Source organism: Lepisma saccharinum, chromosome 20 (assembly GCF_977018435.1).
Source record: "Lepisma saccharinum chromosome 20, izLepSacc3.1, whole genome shotgun sequence".
Taxonomy (NCBI): domain Eukaryota; kingdom Metazoa; phylum Arthropoda; class Insecta; order Zygentoma; family Lepismatidae; genus Lepisma; species Lepisma saccharinum.
Genome location: NC_139248.1, coordinates 2,169,698 through 2,195,768, shown reverse-complemented (window position 1 = coordinate 2,195,768; position 26,071 = coordinate 2,169,698). Strand labels below are relative to the sequence as shown.

Below are 26,071 nucleotides of genomic sequence, written 5' to 3'. Positions count from 1 at the left end.
TTCCTTTACTGGTGTTTAAAAAAAAAACTATTGTACAAAATATCTCTGAAATATCACACAGCCACAATCGTTACAATGCTTATTTACATTTGTGCATGAAGATTAGTCAAACAAAGTTTCTGGTGCTGTATGTATTGTGTTTATAAACAAACTAACATGGTAAGTATCTCTAGAAAACACAGTGCACTAAGGTATATATATATATATATAAATCTAAATCACTCACAGCAACATATTGTTAGAATTCCTACTTAAAGTGATAAAATTTTAGGCATTGCAATAATTAACAGATATAAATCTAACTATACACACATAACTAACCATTATTTAGACTAACATTTCTTTGACTAGTTCAATATTGTAACAAATTGAAAAGGCACTTACATTTTTAAAAAAAACTAATAGTTAAAGGGGTGGACAAAATAATAGCTAGTTTTTTTTCCAATTCCTTCTGGAGAATTTATTCAAATGTAAATATACAAGCACAGTCTGCAGATGAATACACACGGGTCTAATCAATTCAGAATTGAAATATTTTTCTCAGGTGAATAGATAGGTGCTAACTACAATTTTGACCGATAAAGGTATATTGGAAAATCTATTCTTGCCTCTGGAGGATTTTGGTTTGATTCCTTAGGGACCGAAGCGACAAGATAGATCTGTTCAGTTTAAAGCAAAACATTCAGCATCCATGCATGAACAACAGACCGAAGAGAGACATTCAGCTTGTCGTGTTGCTTTGGGTCAAAAAATTAGATTTATTTCTGGAAGTTGGTTTCCAAGAGACATTTCGCTTCAGTCTGAATGTCCCTTACTTGAGCATGGGTGTTTCATTGCTTCTTCCTTCATGTAATCATCACTATTAATAGGAAGTGGCAGAAAAGTAACATTATATAATCAAAATACAGTGCTTACACTATTAAATACTTCTTATTGGGCGTGAGCTTTGCAGTTGAAGAATTATGTTAGTTTTCTGGAAATTGAAATGTCTTTTAAACTGAATTAGTTGGGAGGGGTGAGCCGATGTTTTGGTATTGGACAAATATAATAATGATTGGAATTTATTTATTGATACTTCTGGTCTTTCATGGGGTCCACAAAAATGGCACGTGACATGTCTAATCATTGTGAAAACTGCAAAATTCGATGTGTTCGAAAAACCTCGATTTTGTAATTATATAGTTATGTAACATGACTTCTATGTCGACCCAGTCAGAGGCAGGAAACGGTGAAGGATGATGATGTAACATCTATTTTAATATGATGTAATTGTTGAATATTTTGAAGCAAAACTCTTGGTAAATTGAAGCATATAATTTGGGCAGAATATTTTCACAATATTTTGAATAAATTTTGTTACAATTTTCAATCATTGGAACCAGTGGTATCGACTCAATCCCTACTAGTTCTGTATTTTTAAAATTCCAGTTTATGTTAAGGTAGGCTATGGTTTATAGTGGGATCTGAATATCCATGTACCCTCACCGAGATCCTTTTTGTTTCACTTCATCCAAGTGTCTAGTTGTAGTTTCAAAATGTAGGACCTCGTGTGTACTGCACTTGCACGTAAACTGACCCACTTATCGTGATAAATAATTGTCTTGGAAGACTGTTTTTGACAATCTAGTTGTAGGAAATATGGTGCTATAAAAATATGACAACACATCAGAATTACGCATACAATTTTGTCCATCCCCTTGCACATTAAAAAGTAAAACTAGACAATATTTACAAAAAAAATGTAAGGATACTTTTAGCAGTTGCCCCTAAACATCAGTGAGAGGACATACACTAGATGCTCCCATGTATGTTCTTACAATCGTAATGTAATCAATAATACCCATACTACATGGTTTTGTACACTCCTGTTCACGTAAAGTGGCACATTTTATAAGGTTGACAGTTAAATTACTGTATTTCATTGCATAATCGTCCACCCTTTTTTTTTCAGTCAAAAATTGGTTTATAACCTTTCATCATGTTGGCACGTCAGATAACGAACCTAATGCTACTGGTGCAGATTATTCGGACGCAGAAGATTAAATTTTTGTATGTCTGTACTTTGCAACACTAATAAGTTTTCTAAAGTGTAATATTTGGACTATAATGCACAAATCAATAACTAATGTAGTAACTTTTCATACTGGAAAAATGTTCCCTGAACTGCAATGAACAAATGATGTGCATCGATTTGGACTATTCAATTTTACCGTATATTCACAAGTATTCTGTGCATCCTAATCTTGCACCAAAAACAGTGTGCCTAGTAATAAATGTGTTTTTTTTTTTAAGTGCCGGTAATACCAGATTTTTCTTTTTAAAGCTTCACATAATTGTCATCCCATTTTTTTTTTTGCCATAAAATCTGTGATGATTATGTGGTGCAATATGGCATGTGCCACTTTGTATGAACAGGAGTGTACATAGTTGGACTTTTCACCAATTTGCAAACTATTTAGAGCTGTTATAATTTTAAAATATCTAAACATGTTTCATTGCACTATCAGAATTTACTTTCAAATATTCTCAAATCAAATCATTACAATTTATAAAAATATATTCAAAGAGGTGTCACAGTTACTGTAAAAATATACTGATCTTCTATAATGTCAACAGCAGATCCTTTTGCCCTATGATTGCAATTGTTAATTCACAACTAACATAAAAACACATTTAACATTGTTATGTATACATTTATATACATGACACACTGATTTGCAAACAATAGATTAACATTTTCAAAACAATCAAGTCATGAGGTGACGGAATGGAATGACAAAGTGCAGGGGTGGCAACTTTTGAAAAACGTTAGGTGGGCTCAAACACTTGAATTATAAGTTCACAAAAAATACAAATCCTCCCTTCCCCATATCATGCATCATCATTTATTTATTTTTTATATCCGTTATTTACTGATTTCAATAAGCACTCCACAAGGAATCATGGTAACAAATATAAATACTTGCAACTGGTAACCTTTAAGTACTGGCAGCATTCACTTATTGTAATTTTAGATTTTATAACTGAACTTTCTGCAAAGTAAATTATGCACTAAGACTATGTCCTAAAAAATTATGCAACCTGATAAGTTGAGCTGCACTGAACCTTTTTTTATTTAAGAAGTTCATTTTTATTCCACTGTGTTTTCCTGATATCTGTAATATGTCAAAAAATATAAGTGACATGTACAGCACAATATTTCTTTTAGTAAAGAGAGGCACTTGAGGACAGTATTTCCAAATATATTTGACTAACATGTGAAAATAAGTGATAAACACTTGGATAACATTGCATATGAACAAACAAATACAAATTTTACGATTGTATTTCCCTGTGACGTAGCAGCATGTGTTTTAATTTTTTTCTGCATTATATCCTTTATTGAGCTATACTAAAGCTGAACATGATTGTTTTAGCTTCTATCAGTCTTCCACATTGCAAGTTTTCAGTGTACACCACTTTTGTGCCCAAATTCAACAATTAAAATCATCAGGATTTACAAAATTATGGATTTTCATTACGATGAAAAGGCACTGTCATTTATATCCATTGTGTTATATCAAATATTTCAGCTTGAAAGGAGGATACAGCAAAATTAATGTTGGACCTTTCTTTGTTTATTCCCTATTTACATATAAAACAATGATTTAATGTTTGTAAAAAGTTCAGGTACAGCACTGAAAATTTCATGAAATAAAAGTTTTGTAGGCAATTACAAATATTGCAAGTTTTTTCTTTAAGAAAATATTAATTTGTCCTCTTGGTTTTAAGTTTAACTGAACATACAATATTATTATTATTATTATTTATTATCTCAATAGGGTTATAATTAAGCCATACAACATTTCATTTAGAATAATATTAATATAAATAATGACTTGATGCCCTTCCGTGTACAAACCGATCAAAAATTTTTAGAAAATCCTATGAATTATGTAAAAGCAGCGCATATTATTGTAACGTGCTGTACTTTCACACACAGTTTATAATGGATGTCTCAGTATTCTCCAGTGCTAGCGGATCACACATTTAGCACTGTTGCAAGGCAAGAAATTTAGTTTATTTGTGGCGTATTTAAGGTATCTACGTATAAAGGAGCACATTTTATTTAATGAATTATAACCATGCTTTGCACTGGTCATGCACCGGAAACTGTAAGCAGTAATGTTGTATACAAAAGCAAAAATGATTATCTAGTAAAGATTACACAATCTAATATATGGTACACACAACAGTCATTTAATACTACATATACACAATAAAAATACACATCAAGCACTGAAACGCCTTCTTAATGGTATGGAGATAAGACTAGGGCACTTGTTTCTCACTTCAACTCAAATTTGAACTTTCTGACTATGTCACAAGGCACAATTTCAATTGCACAAATCAGATTGCCTTTTAGAAGAGAATAAACAAAATATATTTTTCTGAACACCATTTCAGCTGCAGTCACTGAAATTGTGCAGATTGCAATCATTTGTAATTTCAACCTTAGAATATGATTTTCAAACACTCCTTTTCAACTAATTTATTTCTTTATTATGATAGGTGAAGTAACAATGAAAGTATACAAAATAACAAGCAAAATGCATGAACAGGTGAATTGACATTATTTCTGTTTGCAGTTAAATGTTATAATGGAATGAAATGAAATGAAAAAAAAGTTGTTACTGGCCTATGAGGAGAAAATGGGAGTTGGTACTGCTTGGTAAAAGTATTCAGGGACCGATTGTGTTTTATTTGATTGATAATAAGTATTTCAATATCTTGTAGATATATATTTCTAGGTTGAACTCTTATACTCATGAAGATTTAATGGTGAGAATTAAGAATGGATAGTATTCATTCTAATGAATTCACATTTCACTTTTTCCGCATAGTTTTTATTTGAGACCTGTCTGGTGGCTTTGTCAGGCGCATTGCTATTGGTACCCTGTACTCCAAAAGAACCCAGACAGCACAAGGAAATGCAGACATAAAGCAAAATTCCCCAACCCAATAGGCACAAACTTCTACTGCGCCAAAACGGCAAAAACAAGACTCCTGCCAGTTGAGTCTAAATAACACAATATTACTTTCTTCCCGAAAGAACAGATTATATAAAGCATTATATTCCACACAATATAATGCTTCGTACAGTGGAACCCAGATTTTACGTTCCCCAGTTTTAAATTTTCCTGCATTATGCATTCAATCTTGATGGCCCCAATATAAGATGTTATAAAATTTTCCTCAATTTTACACTTCCCTGCATTTTAAGTTTTGTTTAGTTTGGTCCCTAGGAAAACGTAAAATTGTGGTTCCACTGTATTTCTCAATTTCTTAGTGTTGAACACTTATTGATGGATTTTGGAGGGGAATAAGAAAACAAAACACTGGGCTGTTACAGAATTTTGAGAAGCACATTGCAATTTTATATCAGGCTTTCTCTATTGGAGCCAGCTTGCTGCTACTTCCTCACTTATAGAGTTTGCGCTTTAGTCTTATATTCTGTATAGATGGACCTTATTGGACCTGAATTTACAGGTCTGAAGTACTAAAATATGTAAATGGACCCCAAATCTTCTAGGTTCTAAGGCAACTGTGCAGTTATACTCATCATACTGGCAAAAAACATAGTTTGTTATAGGTGTGTACATAAAGCTCAATGCACTATAATCTTACGAAAACACAAACAGTTTCAAAACAAATATTCTAACTTGGAGCAACAAATTTTGAACCTGGCTCTTATGAAGTTAATTAATTCCAAATACAGTACATAGGAGTAGAGATATTAATGAAAAACTTAAATACACTTTTGAAACTGCCAAACTATTATTTGTTATGCTCACTTTTGAAAAGAAGAAGAAAACAGATTTACCCAGGGAGTGTTACATAGAGATTCCATAAAAATAACCATTCACCCTTTTAATGAAAGAACTTGTATATGATCAATAACCAGGAAAACATTTCGGAGAACTCCATGTGCGAACTAGTAACTAATCCGATATTAAACTTTTTCAACACATGTTGCCGTATATTAGCATAGCATAGTTAGTGTAAGGAAAGAGATATATCTGTGCAAACCACACATACAAAAAATATAACCAAATAATACATGATTTCTTCAATTACATAAACTCAAAACTGCTAGAATATATTACTTCTACACGATGTTGAACTTCTTTTCAACACTAGCCCTTATAAACTATTAACAAAAAGTAGCTCTGTCTATGAAATTCTCTTAATGCCCTAGTATTACTGCTAATAAAACAATCCTAAAAAAATACAGCACACTGCAGAAATAGTTCCAATGTGTATCTTTACATTGTTATTTCTTTTTACATGAACACAATACAATTCTGGTTTCCAGTATGAAGAGTTAGAAAGTCAAAAAGCTGTTGAAACAAATCACAACCTGTTCTTGCAAATAGGTTTTGCAAAATTTTTATTGTAACCTAAATTCATTTTCTCTCAAAGGCATTATTTATTCAGGACTACCTCATTTCCTAATAACATAAGCTTATATAAATATACATATCTAACCATATCATCTTGTAAGGCAATAATGCTATTAAAAGAACTAAAGTTCTCACAATATTGTCACCTGAGGTAAGTATACCTCATTTAGGCACTGTGCAACATATAATATGAAAAAAAAACAATTCTTTCTTTATATTTGTAGTTCATTTAACATACATCTGATAAATAAATAATTCATGCACAAAATTGTCAACAATTTGTATAAAAATAGATAAATTCAGTGTTAGCTAAATACAATATCAATATTTAATGTTAACATACTGAAAAGGAGGCACGTGAGAGATAACTTTGATTTATCTCAAGAGAAATGTCTGTGTTTCGAATGGACTCTCTGATGCAAAAGGTAAATTTGATAATAAAAGAAACTTTTCCTGCATTTTTTGCACTGGTATTTCTTGTTTTGCAAATGTTTCACTTCTAGCTGCCAAGGCTTACACTGTAACAACTTCTTTCTTAAAGCCTTGTACATTTCGATATGTGCCCTGTTAATGCAAGCTTGTATGGACGTATCACAGCTTATCTCGCCATCGTTATTATTCAAGACCTTTCGTTTGATTTGTACATGGGCGTTGCTTTGGCTTCCGTATGAGGAACTCCTATTTATTCTCTGAGAACTCCAACCAAATTGCACGTTTCTTGAACTACATTTCCCAGTAGAAACCCTACATTTGTTGGCTTCGCTGCACGTCTCGACATCTTTGGCATCTGGACAGTCTAAGCTACTGTCAGTCACTGGCAACAGGCTCTCGGAAAACCTTGCTTCAAAACTACACAACTCGCACCTTACTTTTTCGTTACCACCGGCAAAATTTGTACTGTCGTCTGTTACGGGTACTTTACTGCCGCAAACATCGCAGGTCTTAAAACCAGTCACTGCCTCCCCTCTCGCTTCAGCCTTCTGTTTTGAACACGACTCGCACAGTAATTCTGAACCGTCGCCACCAATTGCATCACTGACCTTCACACTACGTTTGCACTTGAAACACTGATCGGTTCTTTTCTTTAAACTCTGATCGACCCCATTTAGCCCTGGGATCTTAATTTTGTGTATGCCAGCAGGATAAAATAACCATTCATTATCTTTGGGTATCACATGGTGAAGTTTTTCTTCCGCAGAGTCCATGTTGACATCTTGAGAATCTTCGCTGTCATCTTCGAAAGCTCCACGATGATTTTCTTCGAGATCACTCCCAGAATTCTCTTTCTTCATCAGAAAATTTGACGGATCTTCAGTGTCCGCAAATAAATCGGAAGGCAGCCTGAAAACACAAGCAAAATAGATGAAGAACATGAAAATAATATTTGATAAGGTAAAGTTCCTCGTGCACACAGCACTGTGCCATGAAGGCACATATAGAGGGTGTTGGGGTAGGGCTCCATACATTTCAATTTTGCTTTATTAAAGGGCGAGGATCAGCCTGTGGCTATTCTCAATACCAGCCATTTTTTAGAGGTGATGTGATCAGCACCATGCTCCAGCTGCCTTAAAAGTATCGACAGCCCTAATAAATATTTACTATCAGTTTCATAAAGTTTGAGCTATTGTTTTACGTCCACTTTATGAACAGAAAGGTTAATTGGGACTGGACCTCCAGTTTAAAGTCTGATGTGAACCACTAAGTGCCTGCACCAGGTATCGAATTTGGGACTCTTTACAAGGTAATGACATTACTATAGTGGAACCACGAGCAAAACAACCTGCGCAGACCCGCGACTCCTGTGCACCGTACTCCTGCGAGGAGGTGAGGGGGGAGATTGGACCATACTTCCTTATGGCCCGAGGTGGAGGGAAGAAGGGAAAGCTGCACGGGGATGAAAAGTCCCAAGGTTTTTCCTTGTGGTCGATCTATACCACCACGCCATCGGGGAGTGTCATAAATTTCATGGAGAGCAACTCATGACCACATCCAGAAAATAAGAAACTAATAATGACAGAGTTAATTGTTCAGTACAGATCAGACTATAAAGTCACATGTGTTTGACTAACAGCAAGAAGATTTTTTTAAAAAAATTATTACTCATGAGAAATGAACCCCACCCCCAGAGAAAACCCTGAAATGAAATATTGGCTGATAATATATTCTTCACTCTATTACAAAGAAGTACAGATTTCTATTTCTTACTTTCCACTAAAAATACTTTTTGAATGATGTAAGGAAAGCATACCTCATACATAGCGAAACATTGGATGATTCAAAAGCTAAGTATCACAGAAACTAATGGTGGGTAGATGCTTCTTCCACCCTCTAGTATGCCATTGGTCATAATAGCAATCAAGTTAGGCCCAACACAGTTCAAAGCTCAAGCAACAATGCAAAAACGAAACTCTGAAACATTACCCAACATAAAGTATGTTCCCTAAGTTGCAAATTCACCTCATGGGACATATGCTGTTCAAGGCCGGGGTTTGAGGGTTAAGGGCATCAGAAGACATGAAATTAACCAACAACAAACATTTACAAAATACAACAACATGAGGGTATGCACAGGGAATAAAAGAGCTGCTAATGTTGTCACCTTGTAATCAAATCTGTGGACTTAAAACTAACAAACAATAAAAGAGCTGCGGCAAACAGAGAAAGTCAAAATAAGTTGGCATATACAAATGAAGACGTACCTCTTGGAATGTGGTGATCTTTCCCTCTGCCTCTTGTTCTTGAACCAGTTTGAGACTTGGATGAACGTGAGACCAGTTATCTCTGCCAAAATGCGTTTCTCTTCAGGAGACGGGTAATTATTGTTCTTGTATGCTTCCTTCAGGATGTTCCTAGACTTCTGCTTCAGAAAATAAACAATCTCCTCCCCGTCCCAGATGGTTTTCGGAAGCGGGTATTTCTTCCGGAGTCTGTATTTCTCGACGGCTCCCAGCGGCTGGCCTCGCAATGCCTCCACCTGCCTGTAGTGAGCCACGTACCACATTTTCTGCAACTCCTTGTGGTACTGAGGTGCAAACGTATGATGTTCTAAAATGGTGTAAAGGTCCCTGTATTCCCCAAAATGAAAAGCTACGGCTGCGCGTGCATGAAGTACGGAGTCGCTGTTCATTTCTTCGCTCGCAGGCAGGGAAAGGAGGAATAATGCTAGCCTGTCCATCTCTCCTGTGCCAAGAAGCACGTTACACATCTGTCCAACTTGTTCAAGATATTCGCGAGATTTAGGAGTGGCATTGCAAGAGTTATATCCTGATTTCTTATTGTTGTCTTCCTTCTTTAGGTTCAAAGGTTCTTCAGTTTGTTTACTAGCACTGGCGTTAATTGTTTCAATACTTTCTTCACCTCTCTGGCTCGTTATTTCTATTTCTTCGCTCACTGTCTGATCACTGCTTGTACTTTCAACCTGTTCTACTGGTACTATGTCAATATCGTCTGTTGCTTCTTTAATATCCTCTCTTAGCACCTTACTCTCCGACTTAACAATAGTTAAGTCAATTGCCATTTCTGATACATCATCATCATTCTTTGTATCATTTCCTTCCGTCTCTTCATTCTTCTCAAAAGCATTATCGAAAATATCTGACTTGGTCTCTTCATCATCAATCTCTAGGTTACTGTTGTCCAACTTAACGGATGATGTATGTGCCGTTCCCATTTCAGTCTTTCCTGTGAACCAGGGATAGTCTTCGTCTTCTTCCATACAATTACTCACGTACGTCTTCCCATTCTGTTTTAAGTATTCTATATCAAAAGCATTTGGACTGTAACTCGATGCCAAAAGAGATCCAAGGGTGATGGTGTTATCCACTGATTCTACTGAAAGCAGATTACTTTTTCCGTCCATCTCGTCCAACCTATAAAATAAAATATGCTCATAGTGTTCAAATGCATAACAATTTACATACTTTGTGGACATTGCTCAAAACTGTATCTTGGATGCTTTAGTTTGGTGCCTATCTGAATCTATTTGTCATCACTTACTGGTGTCCTCACTATTCTTATGCTTAAAACATGATGGAAAATGTACACTTTATACTATTTTTTTAAAAAAAATCAGGTATATCAAAAATTTAGTAAATCCAGATAATTTTATGATGGGTAATAAATACTACTTCATTTTTACATCCAAATAATTCATATTACACAGTATGCAATTTTCATTATTATTAATCCTATCATAAACCAATTTGAGCTGAATCACTACTGGAGCATCAAAGCAATTTAAAGCTACAAACAGTAATAATTATTAGGATGTAGGTAGGTAGGATTCAACTGTTATTAAACCTTATCAATCTAACAGAGATTTACGTTAACATGACCATTGCTGGTGGCACACATGTGCATCATTTGATTTTGAAGTGTGTGCTCTAACACATCCCAAAAAAATTGCTTTGTTTCACCTTTACATTTTCATTTTGCATCATTGACTCAAAATTACATTGTACTTATTTATTTTTGTACAGATGTCTAAATATATTGGTGACTTCAAAAGTTATCTTTCCTGTTTAGAGCATTGATTTATAAATTTGTAAAGTATAATTTGTAATGCACTATTTAGTTAGAATCTGATAATTTGGTTTATATTACTTCGCTTTTCTGCCACTATTGTGATGATGATGAAGAATGGTGATGAAATGAAAACACAATCACAAATATGCATGACAGCACACAAGTCCCCACAGAGGATTATACTACGTGGAATGTCTATCGGTGCAGGTATGAGTCTCGCAACTCAAATATGATGAGAAAGGAGTTTCTCAGGTAAATATTCAGTCACTTCCGGGGTGAACGGAATGCAATTGCGAAATACGAGGACAAAAAGGGCCAGCAGTGATCGGAAAGGGATCATATCGCTTTGAAAGGGAGTAGAGTTGAAGGTCTTGAGAGAGAGAGAGAGAGAGAGGAGTTCAAGACTCTTGCTTGTCCGAACAGAGTAAGTTTCATCTTCTCTTGTGTGTCTGCCATTCTCAATCACAACGTATATGGGTTCATAAACTGTCGTATGTGTGATGCTTATTGCATAAATAGTCTGTATAGTTTATAAGACCTTTGAAATTGTCGATATGTGAGTAAAAACAGATTGTGTTTTGTCTTGTATAAATGGAGTTCGTTATAGTTTGTTGAATGGTAATTTGTGGTCAATTAAATAATGTTGAATTATGCATGCATATAATTTATAATGTATTCTACACCTTGTGTGAGATCTGCATGTGTACCAAATACACAACAGATGTATTAAATGGCGACGAGAAAAATATTTAACGGCATAGTACAGATTTAGATGAGTTTTTTCTATGATTAATTGGATTTTAATCGTTGCTGTAGGCATCATGGCGTACATGCCAGGATTTGACAAATATGATCCAGAGGAAGGATCCATAAACTCTTATTTGGAAAGATATGATAATTACTGCTAAGTGTTCAACATATCTGAGGAAAGCAAAGTTCCTCGTAACATATCTGTAATTGGCCCCAAACTTTATGAAGTTTTACGCGAGTTATTCTCTCCAATATTACCAGAGAAGAAATCGTTCAAGGAAATCTCTGATTGGCTTATTTCTTATTACAACCCATGTAGTAATTAGGATTACAAACTCAATTACGCCATAGAATTAATGGTGAATTGAAAACAATAGAGTACGCATCTACTACTCTTTCAAAACATGAAATGGCTTATCCTCATCATGATAAGGAAGTGCTTTCAATTATATTATATTCGCCGTGAAGAGATTTAAAAAATATATCTATGGAAAGCAGTTTCCAAATTCAAATACTTAGGAGTAATATTAACAAATGAAAATTATATTAAAGAGGAAATAAAAAGTAGGCTTAATTCAGGAAATGCATGTTACTTTTCTCTTCATAAACATTTGTCTTCTCGTTTAATATCTAAGAAACTAAAAGTTAAAATATACAAAACAGGAATTTTGCCTGTAGTATTATATGGATGTGAAACTTGGTCCCTTACATTGAAAGAGGAACATAAATTGAGAGTATTTGAAAACAAGATCCTTAGGAAAATCTTTGAACCTAAAAGGGATGAGGAGACAGGTGAGTGGAGAAGGTTACATAATTTAGAACTACATAATTTGTATTCATGTCCAGATATTATTAGAATAATTAAATCAAGAAGACTTAGGTGGGCAGGCCATGTGGCACGAATGGGAGAGGAAAGAGGAGTTTACAGGATTCTTGTTGGGAAACCTGATGGTAAGAGACCTGTAGGAAGGCCAAGACGAAGATGGAGGGTCAACGTTGAGATGGACCTAAGGGAAATTGGTAGGGATGGAAAAGAGTATATAGATCTTGCTCAAGATAGGGAAAGATGGAAGGCCTGTGTTGCTGCAGCCATGAACCTTCGGGTTTAAGAAGGCTAGAGAGTTAGTTAGTTTTATCTATGGAAAGCACGGACTGATTCACTACCTGCCAAACAACTACTTCAATATGGAAAGGCTCAGGATTCAACGTTGGTGTTTGTTCTTGGCTAATTATGAATATGAAATTGTGTACAAGAAAAATGTTGAAGTAGCAGATTTGTTATCAAGGTTGCCGTTGCAAGGGGAAACAGTTGATATTGACGGGATTCAGTTTGTAAATACAATCAAGCTCGCGGATTGCCTGAAAGATGTCTTCCGAACTTTGCAAGAACAAGATGTGATGTTGAAACAGGTCAAAAGGTACGCTATGGAAGGTTGGCCAGATTCTAAGATTAAGGATCCAAATATAGATGAAAATGAGTTTGATGCGTTGAGAAGAAGAAGAAGAAATGAACTACAATGTGAAGAAGATATATTGCTGTGGAGTGGCAGAGTTATTGTACCTAATTCAATGAGGCAGCAAGTCTTGGAAAAAGCTCATGAAAATCACGATGGCATAGTTAAAATGAAGTTGCTATTGTGTGAAAGATATTGGTGGCCTGGTATAGACAAATGCATTGAGGATCACGTAAAATCATGCGACGTTTGTAATGCTGTGAAACCCAACACCAAAAAGAAAGAATTCAATGATTAGAAGGAAGTAACTAAGCCGTGGGAGAGAGCACACATGCATTTCTTCTATTTTCAAGGAAAAGTGTTGCTTCTCGTTGTTGACACATTTACTAAATGTCCAGAATGTGAAGTTGTATCTTCTACATCATTCAGGGATGTAAACGGATTTATGTCGAGACTAAGTTCAAGATATAATCAGCCATACACCTTAGTTACGGACAATGGTCCTCCCTTCCAATCTGCAGAATTCAAGAAATGTTGTAAAGATCAACGGATTGCTTTGATGCATTCACCGGCTTATCATCCGGCTAGTAATGGACAAGCTCAGAGACGCGTACAAATTATTAAAAGTGCTCCGAGATGTAAATTATACGAAACTAGAAGAGATGACAAGCATTTTGATTTAAATAAGTGCTTTGCTAGATGTGCTACATAGTATCTGAATGGCTCCAAACACCGTTAATTTAAAATCTTCTGCTGAAATGATGTATGCATTTGAGCCGAGACCGATAGATGATGTAGATCGGTTGCAGGGTATTCCTGATAAAAACAAACGCGAGGATACTAGAGGAGGTGTCGAAGTGTGGGTGAAACTTGCCAACCAAGATTCCTGTGGTGCATCCTATGTTCAAGGTGAAGTTGTCCCGAGAGCAGGGACATATACTTGGTATATTCAAGTTGGTAAAAATGTTAAGTTAGTGCATGGAAACCAGATAACATGGAGGAATGTGAGAGAAAATGATAGACGAAATCATCATGATAGTGATGAAACAGGCGATAAGAATAATGACGCATCTTCAGAAGTCTACGAAGGAAGATATTTAGATGAGAATGATATGTTTAAGGATGACGTGAGAGGAGACAATCACGAAGTGGTGGAACAAGCTGCAAGAGGGAACATAGATTTAAATAGACATGAAGAAGCAGAGTCAAGAGTGTTAAGGAGAAGTCAGAGGCAAAGAAAACCACCTGACAGATTGGATTTGTGATTATGGTAAAAAGAAGTTAAAAAAAACAACGTGGGGGAATGTTGTATGTGTGACACTTATTGTGTAAATAGTCTGTATGGTTTATAAGATCTTTGAAATTGTCGATGTGTGAGTAAAAACAGATTGTGTTTTGTCTTGTATAAATGGAGTTTGTTATAGTTTGTTGAATGGTAATTTGTGGTCAATTAAATAATGTTGAATTATGCCTGCAAATCATTTATAATGTATTCAACACCTTGTGCGAGATCTGCATGTGTACCAATTCATTTTCGAATAGAGTAAGTTCCATCTTCTCTTGTGTGTGTGCCATTCTCAATCACAATGTATATGGGTTCATAAACATATTTCATTTCGTGTATTTAATCTGGTCAGGTGTGTACCTCTATGCAGTCCTTTTGGGGGACATGTGCCAAGCGAGTGGCGTACCTGAGGGTTACGTTACGACTGGCCATGGGTCCACATGCCAGAGCCTTCTTAGTCAATGAATGCAATCCAAGATGCACTACGTAGAATAGAGGCTGAAATTTGGGTGAAAACGTCACCCATTACGCACTATATAGTTGGAACATGCAAAGGTAAAAGAAGCAATATTCTGTCAAAAGAGAATCTGCATCAGTAACACTTGTGCACCAAAGTGGCAACTGGTGCACACACGCAAAGCGTGTCATTGCAAAACATGGACAGAATTTTTGTGTATAGAGGAGATCAAGGCAAAGAAAAATTCCTCAGTAATGTTTTCATTAAGGCCCCATTTTCATGCTACAAACCCTCAAGAAACAAAAATTTCTCATGTCTTTACAAAACAATAAACAACTGACAGATAAGAAAAGTTGTTCATCTCACGTACTCTACATGCTGGGAAAGTTTGTTGATGTTTTATGACAACACCTTGCTTCATGCCAGTGACGCACATGTTATTTGATGTAAACATTACAGTTTTATCAAAATGCATTTCCTGCTACTACTAAAAAGAATGAACCAACAGTCATCCAAATCCAAGATGATTCTGTTAATGATGTCAAAATATTGTTCACCCTGCACATATCCCAAACACCATAACAGTATCTTTAAACAAAAATTTCTTGGCCGTTAACTCACTGTATTCCCTCGAGAATTATGTTGAATTCTTTCTTTTTGTATCTACTTATTTAAATGTTTTACGTAATATAAAGTTAGTTACACAAATAACAAGAAAAATTTGATCTCAAAGTATGGTCCACGTAAGCAAATACCTGTCATCTCCAAGTACTTTCACAGCTTTTTATTAGTAAAACTGTTTGTATGAACATTAAAATAGTGAAAGAACACTTCAGAAATTGCTATCAACTCCAAACCTAACAATGTAAAAATTAGCTGTTGTGAAATGTCATGTTGGTTGCTATCTTCACTTGCTTTTGGTTATTTTGCTTCATGGTAAGATATTGGATGAGCTATACTTCACAATAACATATCTCCACGAGCTAAAAATACTGGAAAATATTCATTAACAACCAGGCACGTCGCCTGAGAATGTTCGCATGAGCATGTGAACACTCATGTATATGTTCTAAATTACGTACATATTAAATGCACACACATATATTTCTTCGAAATAATACTTTTTTGATGTTCGAGTATACACACACAATTTAGTCTGATACGACGTCTGATAACGTTTTTAGATAGTTGGTAACACTGACTCCCATTGTGTTCCACGGTTGTGATGAACACAATGGCTGTGTTGTGTGTTGTGAACTGGCAGCTAAGGGGCTGTTGACCACTATACCCCGAAAATGTTCACTGCCCTGTGCGAACATTGTGGTGCGAACCCTGATCCAAGCGGCAATACTTCTTACATTCGGCACCAGGGTGCAGCATATACATACAAGGCACGTCTAGGAAGACTCGAAAAGATCGGCGCTACATAGTTGCAATCTTTAGTGAGAAGTCGCTAAACCTGGCAGATTTTAAATTCCAGTGGGCGCTAAAATTCACGGAATAGTGATGAGCGACTTTTCTTTAGAAACTAGTCTGCAGGAGTTATAAACTTTGAAAGATATTATGTATGATTTGCGCATGTGCGTCTAAGGGCAATTCAGACTGTGCAACTTCCTTTAGTAATCAACGTTTTTCATGCCAAGAAAATAACTCTCACCAACCTAAATTGCAAAGGAAAGTGCTGACTACATTTACATCAATTCAACGTGCATTTTTTTGGTAACTATACTCAGAATAGTTTGGGGTCGTATGTTACCGAAAAAACTTATCAATTGATATTAGTAAATCATTTTTACTATTCTCTACGTTATTAGAAAATGCTTATTGTAAAGAATAAAATATAACTTTCAGAAAACTAGAGCTGTATTTTTGCTACACATATATTTTTCTTTTTTGAAGTTAGAAAGTTGAAATAATATATGCATTTAAATTATCACAATTGAAATTAAATGCATTTTTAATGTGCATATAAACACACATATATTCAATAAACCTGGTGTAAGTTGTTCTGCACAGCATTTTTTTAAATTACATTTTGTATTTTTCACCAGGAAATTTGATTCAGCGATTTTTAATTAGCACATGTTGAAGATTTAGAAACTTCTACGTTTCAATTGTTAGCAACACTGCTGCTGTGGAAGAACTGCAAGGGAGCACGTTTGTTTTGGAAAGATCAAGTACCGTTAGTTTTTCGGGGCAACAAAAAAGCCTATGCTCTTTGGCGGCAACGGGTAAAAGGCGGTTAGTGTCAATGTCGAGAGCAAGATATCTATTGATAAGGTGGATTTATGTGCACTGGCTTTCAGACGTGCGTGTGTGTGTAGTGTAGTGTTGTGTTTTGTACACTATGACTACTGTTAGGAGTTTGAAAGAAAAGTAATTTTCGCGATTGAGCGAAGCAGAACGAACTCAAGTAAAAAGGATGGGCCCTCACCAGCCGACCTCTACATTGTACAAGAGGTAAGTACTCCCAAATGCGTTATTAAAAGAACATTAAAAAATTACTGGTACACGGAGTACAATTGGTTATGTGGGTGCAATGTTGTGAACACGCAATTTTGTTTTCCTTGCTTATTGTTTGCAGGCGGCAATTCATGGACAAACACAGCACACATCCTGGGCGTTTGTTACCATTTGCACATGCGACTCGCTTAAAAAGAGACTGCATCTGGATTGGAACGATTCGTTTCGTGCAATGTATAAGATCAAGGATGGTAAATATGTTTGATTGATTGATTTGGTGTTTTCAGTCCACTTTATGCAAAGTAAGGCTAATCGGGACTGGACCTACAGTTTTAAGTGGGATCCGAACCACTGTGTGCCTCCACCAGGTTTCGAACCGGAACCCATCGATTACAAGGTGACGACGAGTAAATATGTTAATGACAACGATGAACAGATGTTACTATATGCTTTAAATCGGTGGTTCCCAAAGCGTGTGCCGTGGCGCCCTGGGGCACTGTGATTAGCTTACAGGGGCGTTACGAAATGTTCCGATATTTTCACTGAATCGTTAGTCAATGCTATGAATGTTTCAAATATCTGCTTATTTAGTACTTTTTTTTACATACAAAATGTTTCTGAATTTGAAATACGTGTTTAATTTTTAACTTAAGACAAGCAATCTTACAAGTAACTGAGCGTTGCAAGTGATAGAGAGGGCTACATTCTGGGCGCCGCGGTAAAATCTTGACTAAGGGAGCCGTAAAGCAAACAAGTTTGGGAATCCTTTCTTTAAATGGTCGAAAATCAATCTCTCTCTGAACCATGGCTAGGAGGAAAAATACGAAACACTAGGAAAGAAGGAATACAAGCAATGTCACATTGACTGATACTTCAATCACAAGCATCACAACCGAGTTATTGTGGGCGGGGTGAGGGGACATTCTGTACAATACCCAAATATCTTACTATATACATTTTTTATTCTGAACTGGACGCGTCCTCCTCTCTGTCCCGCTAACGATGCACGTGCTTTCAATGCTGAATGAATGTCGTTGGTTAACATATGGTCGGTGTAATAGAAAGTAGATTGCGAAGTATGAAAATCTTGCGTTGTACATACCTGAGATTACATGTTATACTAATTAGTTTGCACTAGCTACTAATTGTAAATAACGTAATTAAAAGGGTGTTAATTGAATAAAAAAGTATTGTATTACTTCAGATATAGTGTGATTTTGGGAGCAAATTGTTGAAAACAAGTTGAACTGTTATTCTTACTTGTTCAATATTGAAGATGAAGTTACAAGGGAGAGTAGTAAATCTCCAATCAGTATAAAAATGTTATTGTGAACACCCGTATGTGAACAGCATGTGACGCCACTGTAAACAACATAATCTTCATAAACCATGCAAAATATTTCATCTTCTCGAGGTGGTACAGTGGGTCAAGGGTCAAACTTTCTTGGTGTAATGTTCGAGTTACAAAAGCTAAAATCAGACCTACCTTCTGCATGGAGGTATTTTATCCCTCTGCCTCGTGTTCTTAAACCAGTTTGAGATTTGAGTCAAACTAAGATTAGTCCTCTCAGCAAGTATCTGTTTCTCCTTCGGTGTTGGATACATATTCATTTTGTACGCCACCTTCAGTATATCCCTTGCCTTTTGTTTCAAACAGTACACAACCTCCTCACCATCCCAAATTGTTTTCGGTAATGGGTATCTTTTGCGTACCCTATATTTCTCAACAGCCCCCAGTGGCTGTTTTTTAATATCTTCCGCTTGTCTATAATGTGCTGTGTACCACATTTTTTGCAGCTCCTGATGATAGACTTGCTCGAAGGGGTGGCTTTCCAAGATTGCATACAGCTGATCGAAATCCCCATTATGGAAAGCTAAAATGGCCCTTGCACGAAAAACTGTATCGCATTGGAGGACTTTGTTTGGTGGCAACGAGCGTAGGAATCTTGACAGAGCTTCAACATCTCCAGTTCTGTACACGGATTCACACAGACGGTCCACTTCTTCCGAGAACGACACCTTCTGTTGCACATCCTCAAATATCGATATTTCGACATTTTCCTCCAATGTCATGTCATCCATAACAGAAACATCAACTTCGACATGGATAGAATCATCATCGTCATCTGTTGCAGCGGTAGTTTGGTCCTTATTTGAGTCATGAATGTGCTGGTTGACTGCTTTCAAAGAATGATCAGGGATAGGCACAATATCCATTGTTAACACCGGACATGAACATTTTCATTTGTTACTATACTGGTCTATGTTTTCAGGTAATGACTTGCAGTTTCGTATCTATAAAAGAAAGAAAAAGTAATAAAATTTATTTGAAATGACACTCAAAGGTTAATTGGCAATGTGATCATCTCCCCCCTCCCCCCACTACACACAGGCTTTCCAGACCACTTGTCACTATTTGAAATTGCTCCACAATCTGTTGGCTTAGTTCCATGCAATGAGAATTTTGTTTGTCACCTGGTTGCTATATACAGCATGAGCACAAAAACACTCCCTGGTTTCAAGATGTCATAAAATTAATAGTTACTTGAATATTTTGATAAAATTGATATCCAAAGCTCAGTTAACTCAAAATATTTTAATATCTTTCTTTTCAGAATCGCTAGTTGTGAATTCGGTAGCTAGAGGGCAGTAACATCGAATATGGCGTTCACTCTGCAGAAAAGAAGCTTGTGCATGTTAGAATCTGCCAAAACAAGCAGTGTTGTGAGAGTGCAGCGTGCATTTAAACGGAAGTTTAATGTTGATCCACCTACACACAAATCCATTCTGCAGTGGCATAAAACATTTGTTGAGAGAGGTTGCATTTGCGATCAAAGAAAATAACATTCTGGCAGACCGTCCATCTCTGAGGAAATTGTGGAGCGTGTGCGAGAAGCCTTTGTACGCAGTCCCAGAAAATCAACACGTCAAGCCAGCAGGCAGTTGCAGGTGCCACAAACTATACGGTAAGCAAGATTTTACGGAAGCGTTTGCGGCTACAATTGGTTCAAAACTTATATCCACAAGACAAGGTAAAGCGACATGAGTTTTGCGAGACTATCCACACTTTAATGGAGGACGATGAAACCTTTCTGACAAAGATCATTTTTAGTGATGAGGTGACCTTCCACTTGAGTGGAAAAGTGAACGGGCATAATGTTAGGATCTGGGGAAGCGAGCATCCACATGCTACTCTTGATGTGGAACGTGACTCACCCAAGGTGAATGTTTTTTGTGCAGTGTCAAAGCGTCGAGTGTACGGTCCGTTCTTCTTTGAGGGGCTACTGGTTAATTCCTCAACTTGCTGCAGAGAGAGGTGACTACATTCTACAACAAGATGGAGCGCCCCTACACTGGCATCAATCTGTACGCAACTTTATGAATGACAACCTCCCACACCGTTGGATAGGACGAGCTGGACCCGATGATCAAAATCTATGCAAGTGGCCCCCATGATCACCGGACATGACAGTTTGTGACTTTTTCCTTTGGGGGTTCGTGAAGGACCAGGTCTATGTACCTCCACTATCCACAACCTTGAATCATCTTCAGGAATGCATCAGTACAGCTGTCAACTTCATCACACCCGATACGCTTGAGAAGGTGTGGTTGGAGCTGGATTATCATCTCGATGTTTCCCGCTTAACAGGTGGCGTGCACATTGAGCATTTGTAATTCCAATGAACACCACGAAAACTTTATGAGTTTTTACAACTACTGTGAACATTTCTGTAGAATACTACTTTGGGTATTAAAGTTATACCCTTTCAAAACCAGGGAGTGTTTTTGTGCTCACGCTGTATTTTAAATTTCGGTGTGATATGTGTCATTCAAATGCTTCTTTTAGCTAAAATGAAAAGAAATCCTCCTGTATTGAAATGGAGAGAACTCAAACACAACATATGTACTGTCATTTGCTACCATCTTTGCCTGAACAGTGCCACTGGTCTCATAGGGGTGATAGTAAATGTAATTTTCAATTTTCTACCTGGCCGAGAATAAAGACATGGCTATCACTTCAAAATAATAAAAACATATACATTATATTTAAGAAGCACTGGAGTTATTTTATGATGATGTATTAGCAAAGAAAAGGTATACAATGCTTGTTAGGCATGATGTACACTGGAAATATGAATCAACATCAAAAAGTGTTATCACTATACAGTAAAACCTTGTTAATTTGGACCCTGATAAGCTGGACTTCGCTTAATCCTGACAGGCAAAAGGAAAAAAAGGCAGAATGTAAGGTTTTAAATGTGGCTAGAAGTCAACAAGAGAACTTCCCAAAGAAAAGGCAGTCAACCACTGATGAAATTCTGTTTCCCGCAGACTTTGTGCTGTACCGTGTAGTGTATTTAGGCCTATGCCCTTTAAATACACCATAATAAACATGTTTTGTTGCTATAAACGGAGTTTTAATGCAATTTCTACTGTTCTTTTAGGTTATTTCAGTTAATCTGGACTTTGATTAAACCAGTCAACTTATCCCCCCATTAGTTCAGATTAAGGAGGTTTTACTGTATTTTAAAAACATATATGCCTGTAAATAACACTCAATATACTAATAACAAAGTTGCCTTGCTTTCTGGGGGGGGGGGGGGGCTTGTGAATGTGTTGATTTTCATAGTTTCAGATCCAAAAAGTGCATGAAAATTTAGACAAAATGATGCAAAAAGGAGTTGTAAATGACTTGTATGTGGAACTTTTGAAAAATCATTACTATCTGGTGATAATTTGACAGGAGCAAGATATGTGTAAAAAGAACTGTATACGGAGCGAATTTACAATACCAGACCCCTCCCAGATATTTGTAATATTTCGCATAGTCACTAATTGAGGCCTCCTAATCACGAATTTGAAGTTAAAATTTTGGGGTCACATGTAGAAATTGCAAAATAAACTAAATTGAGTGGTCCGCGATTGGCACGATTGCTCATTATTTACCGGAAGACTTTGGGTTTCCAATACTTAAAGAGCGAAATATATATTCCTGATATTACTACGACCCCAAATGTGAACTATGTTTGCCTAACCTTACCGTGAATGGTTTGTGGGGCTACCCATACATGGTTTTACAACCCCAAATTTTAACTTTCTTTGCCTAACCTAACCGTACCGACAATGATCAGTGGGACTATCCGTGAATGGTTTTACACTAATTGTGATAACGAACCGATAAAAAAACTTATTTTCGTAACGGCAAACGTTCATTATTGAAGACACCATTTTCATATCCTGCAATTTTACGATCCATGCACTGTTGCCAAATTACTTGTAATCAAATCAGTCCACATTCCACATGCTCCTCTACACCGTGATTGTCACTGTTTTTTACTGTTCTGTTCCGCCATTCTTACATGATCCATGCTCTCCAAGTATGAAATCAACAGTGTGGCAACGCTCTAGACAGCGTAACTAATTGTGAATGTCAATTGTTCATATCAACAAATATGGTTCCCATACTTATATACAGAGAATCATGGTACTACTTTACTATACCGGAGACACCTATCAATGATTAATTTCGTGATTTTTTACATTCCTAACATACTATTCTGCATTGTGGAACATTCCTTTAGGTGAAATAATGAATTTCTAATGAAAAATACCTAAATTTTAAAAAAAATTAAAAACATTTCACGATTTTTTTTTACCAAATAATTTTTTGACAAAGATTAATTATTAAACCATTGACGTTAGTCCCACAAACCATCCACGGGTAGCCCCAAAAACCATTGACGTTAGCCCAAAAATTCACGATAGCCCCACGAACCATCATGGGGACGAGGCATGCCTACTAGGTTAGGTTAGGCCTGTTAGGTTAGGTTCCTTTAGCACTCCTTTCGTTCAATTTAACATATACGGACAACATCGGTTTTTCTCGATGACGTGCAGAAAGCAAATGGCAGCAGCAGCAATAGCACGTCGGAAATAGATTTTCATGGACAACCACATGCATTCACATTAAAATAGATCAAAACTACATTCCCGAACATCAACAACGCTACACAAAATGATTTGCATAAGTACTTTCGGTAAATTTCTCGTATCGGACAAACGGATTTCTTCAAATTTACAGGAGAAATTACTTACCGAATGCAGTTTCTTTAGACTTGTGGAAGTTCGGGGAAGTGCTTTCTTGCATCGTTCATTGAATTTTGCCGGTAAATCATCTACTTTTCGATATAAATGTGTGACCGATGCATGAAAGCTCTTGCATCCATTTACTTCCAGGTGGATGTAGCCTGTGTCTGATGACGTAATCCCGGTCAGTGTTTCCAAACACGCGTTTTTGTAACTGAAGAAAGTACGTTTCCGCAACTGGTTTGTGGGGCTATGTGTCAATGGTTCTTGGGGCTATGTGTCAATGGTTCGTGGGGCTATGCGTCAATGGTTCGTGGGGCTATGCGAGAATGGTGTGTGGGGCTACGCATATTTTTTTTCGAAACCAATTTTTCACTATTGTAACCTATAGTGACCCTACCTAACCTAACCTTACCGGAAATGGTTCGTGGGGCTATGTATGAATGGTTCGTGGGGCTATGCATCAATGGATTGTGGGGCTACGTAGGTATTTTTGGGTGCAGTGGGGTGGAAACACTGCATGCCGAGTACAGTAGTGAAACTGTGACCGCCATTTTGCGTGTTACCGAAGGCAAAAAGAAACGAAGAAAACTTACTCGATATGTCGCAAATAGAGCTTATTTCCATGAAATAAGCGAAATGCCACCTTCAGCAATGTTTCTCGATGCAGGATACGTAAGTACGAATATTCAAATTAAATGAAGTAGCAAATTTCAGCCGTTTGTCCGATACGAGAAATTTACCGTACTTTCTCCTGTAAATTTGAAGAAATCAGTCTCCGGTATAGTAAAGTGTTACCGAGAATCATTGCGATAATTGAAAAGCTTATTTTACAACTTTTAACACGTTAATGAACAATTTCTTCACCTCACTCCAACATGTTAACCTGAGATAAATCATCGCGACTAATTATTTCGTGAGTATAACAAGTAGCATAGGAATTACAGAAGAGTCCCGTATTGTAAATTCGGTAACAGTTTCATGCATCGGAGACACATTTAAATCGGATATTTTGTCTTTCTCGTGGTTTGTACTTACCAATTATGTATTGCAGAACATAGTGGAAGGTGCCAATATGCTTTTTGCACGAAAACAAACACATTTTCTGCTAAAATAAACCATTTTCCTTAATGCTACGGAAAGCACGTCACGGTGCGATATCGCTTGCTTTGCGAATTGTAACGCTTCTTTTGTTTTCGAATATCAATGTTTCCAACTCTATTGTGCATGAAAGTTGTAAAAAACAGGGGATCAAAAACCATGCACGGGTAGCCCCACAAACCATTGACGTTAGCCCCAAAAACCATCCACGTGTAGCCCCACAAACCATTGACGTTAGCCCCAAAAACCATCCACGGGTAGCCCCACAAACCATTGACGTTAGCCCCAAAAACCATCCACGGGTAGCCCCACGAACCATTCTCACGAGGTTAGGTTAGGCCTGTTAGGTTAGGTTCCATTAGCACCCATTTCACCCCTAAATTCATCGAAAACCCATTTTCCTTTCTCGACAAAAAACCGCACGTTTCTCGAAGAAAAAAAAAACGCGTTTCTCGAAAAAAATCGCGCGTTTGGAAACCCTGATTCCACTAGCGAGATCGCGTGACTTCCGACGCTAGAGCCATCTGCAGGTACATCTTGGAAACAACGGCATGATGATGTCGATTTTCACAAAATGCGCAATATTATTACATGAAAAGTGATTATTTATTGTTCTGCTGCATTGTAGGATGAAGTTTTGGGAAGAATATATATCGACGGAGGTTGTAAACCTTGGAGAAACTCATTTCCGTAAGTAGTTTCTTGTGTAAAATTGAAGAAATGTGTCTCCGATGCATGAAACTGTTACCGTAAATTCTTGCCCTGCATACTGCTGACTTCATATTGACATAACAATCAGCAAAATGCTTGATTTATCTCTAGCAGTCATGATACGTATTATTAGAAATATACTGGTAACCCTTAATTGTGAACTTATCACACACGCTCAAAATAACTTGACCAATATGAATTGACTAATCTGAATTTCCCACCATGAAATCTGATATCCTACAATGTTTTGGGTGTGGTCTTTGCGGTATGTGTGTCTAGTAAATATGTGTCGACTGTGTGACGTTGATTGGTAGTAATGGGTTTTGTTTATGGGAAAACACTTCCAATACAGAACTATTACTTATCGGTGTTGTACAATTTATACTTCGTATATTACTCTGTGAAGTTCGGCAACATGATAACACTAGACCGCAGCCAATTAAACAAAGAAATAACATTTGTTTACGTACTGAATTATAACCATTCGCTTGCATTAGACACTACAAATACACAATGAATGATGTTACAGTTTACTTCCAATTGTCTAAGTGCTTACGTTAATCGCTGTGTATATAATGCCAAGACATTCCTGTTGGACTTGGGCAAACAGAATCATTTTTCCAATCATAAAAACTAGGCACTTGAAACTTTTCCAACCACACCATTCAGTCCATTTCCAAAATTGTGATTCGCTAATTATAATTTCGGTAAGTTTCTTTAAAAAATATCACAATAAAACTGCATTATGCCCTACCCGCACACTTGCATAACAAAACATGATTGCAAAACATCATTG

At 36.6% G+C, this 26,071-nt stretch overlaps 1 protein-coding gene across 2 annotated transcripts; it reads right to left on the bottom strand.

The window, feature by feature from the left end:
* On the bottom strand, positions 1 to 26,068 carry LOC146003631 (uncharacterized). 2 transcript variants are annotated; one of them, XM_083141952.1, is made up of 4 exons: positions 25,832 to 26,068; positions 18,863 to 19,671; positions 9,143 to 10,312; positions 1 to 7,784 (listed from the first exon to the last, which is right to left on the bottom strand). In XM_083141952.1, the coding sequence occupies exons 2-4, from the start codon at positions 19,591 to 19,593 to the stop codon at positions 6,824 to 6,826; spliced, it is 2,862 nt and encodes a 953-aa protein (XP_082998078.1). In that variant the 5' UTR covers positions 19,594 to 19,671; positions 25,832 to 26,068; the 3' UTR covers positions 1 to 6,823. The 2 variants fall into 2 exon arrangements, with proteins under 2 accessions (XP_082998078.1, XP_082998079.1); XM_083141953.1 differs by having other exon boundaries at positions 25,746 to 25,834.
* Between the last annotated feature and the right edge of the window lie 3 nt (positions 26,069 to 26,071).

Coding starts and splice junctions, on each gene's coding strand:
- LOC146003631 (XM_083141952.1), bottom strand. CDS start 19,593: ATGGATATTGTGCCTATCCCTGATCATTCTTTGAAAGCAGTCAACCAG. Junction 10,313..18,862: donor AAAATACCTCCATGCAGAAG/GTAGGTCTGATT, acceptor TTTATTTTATAG/GTTGGACGAGATGGACGGAA. Junction 7,785..9,142: donor AGATCACCACATTCCAAGAG/GTACGTCTTCAT, acceptor TTGTGTTTTCAG/GCTGCCTTCCGATTTATTTG.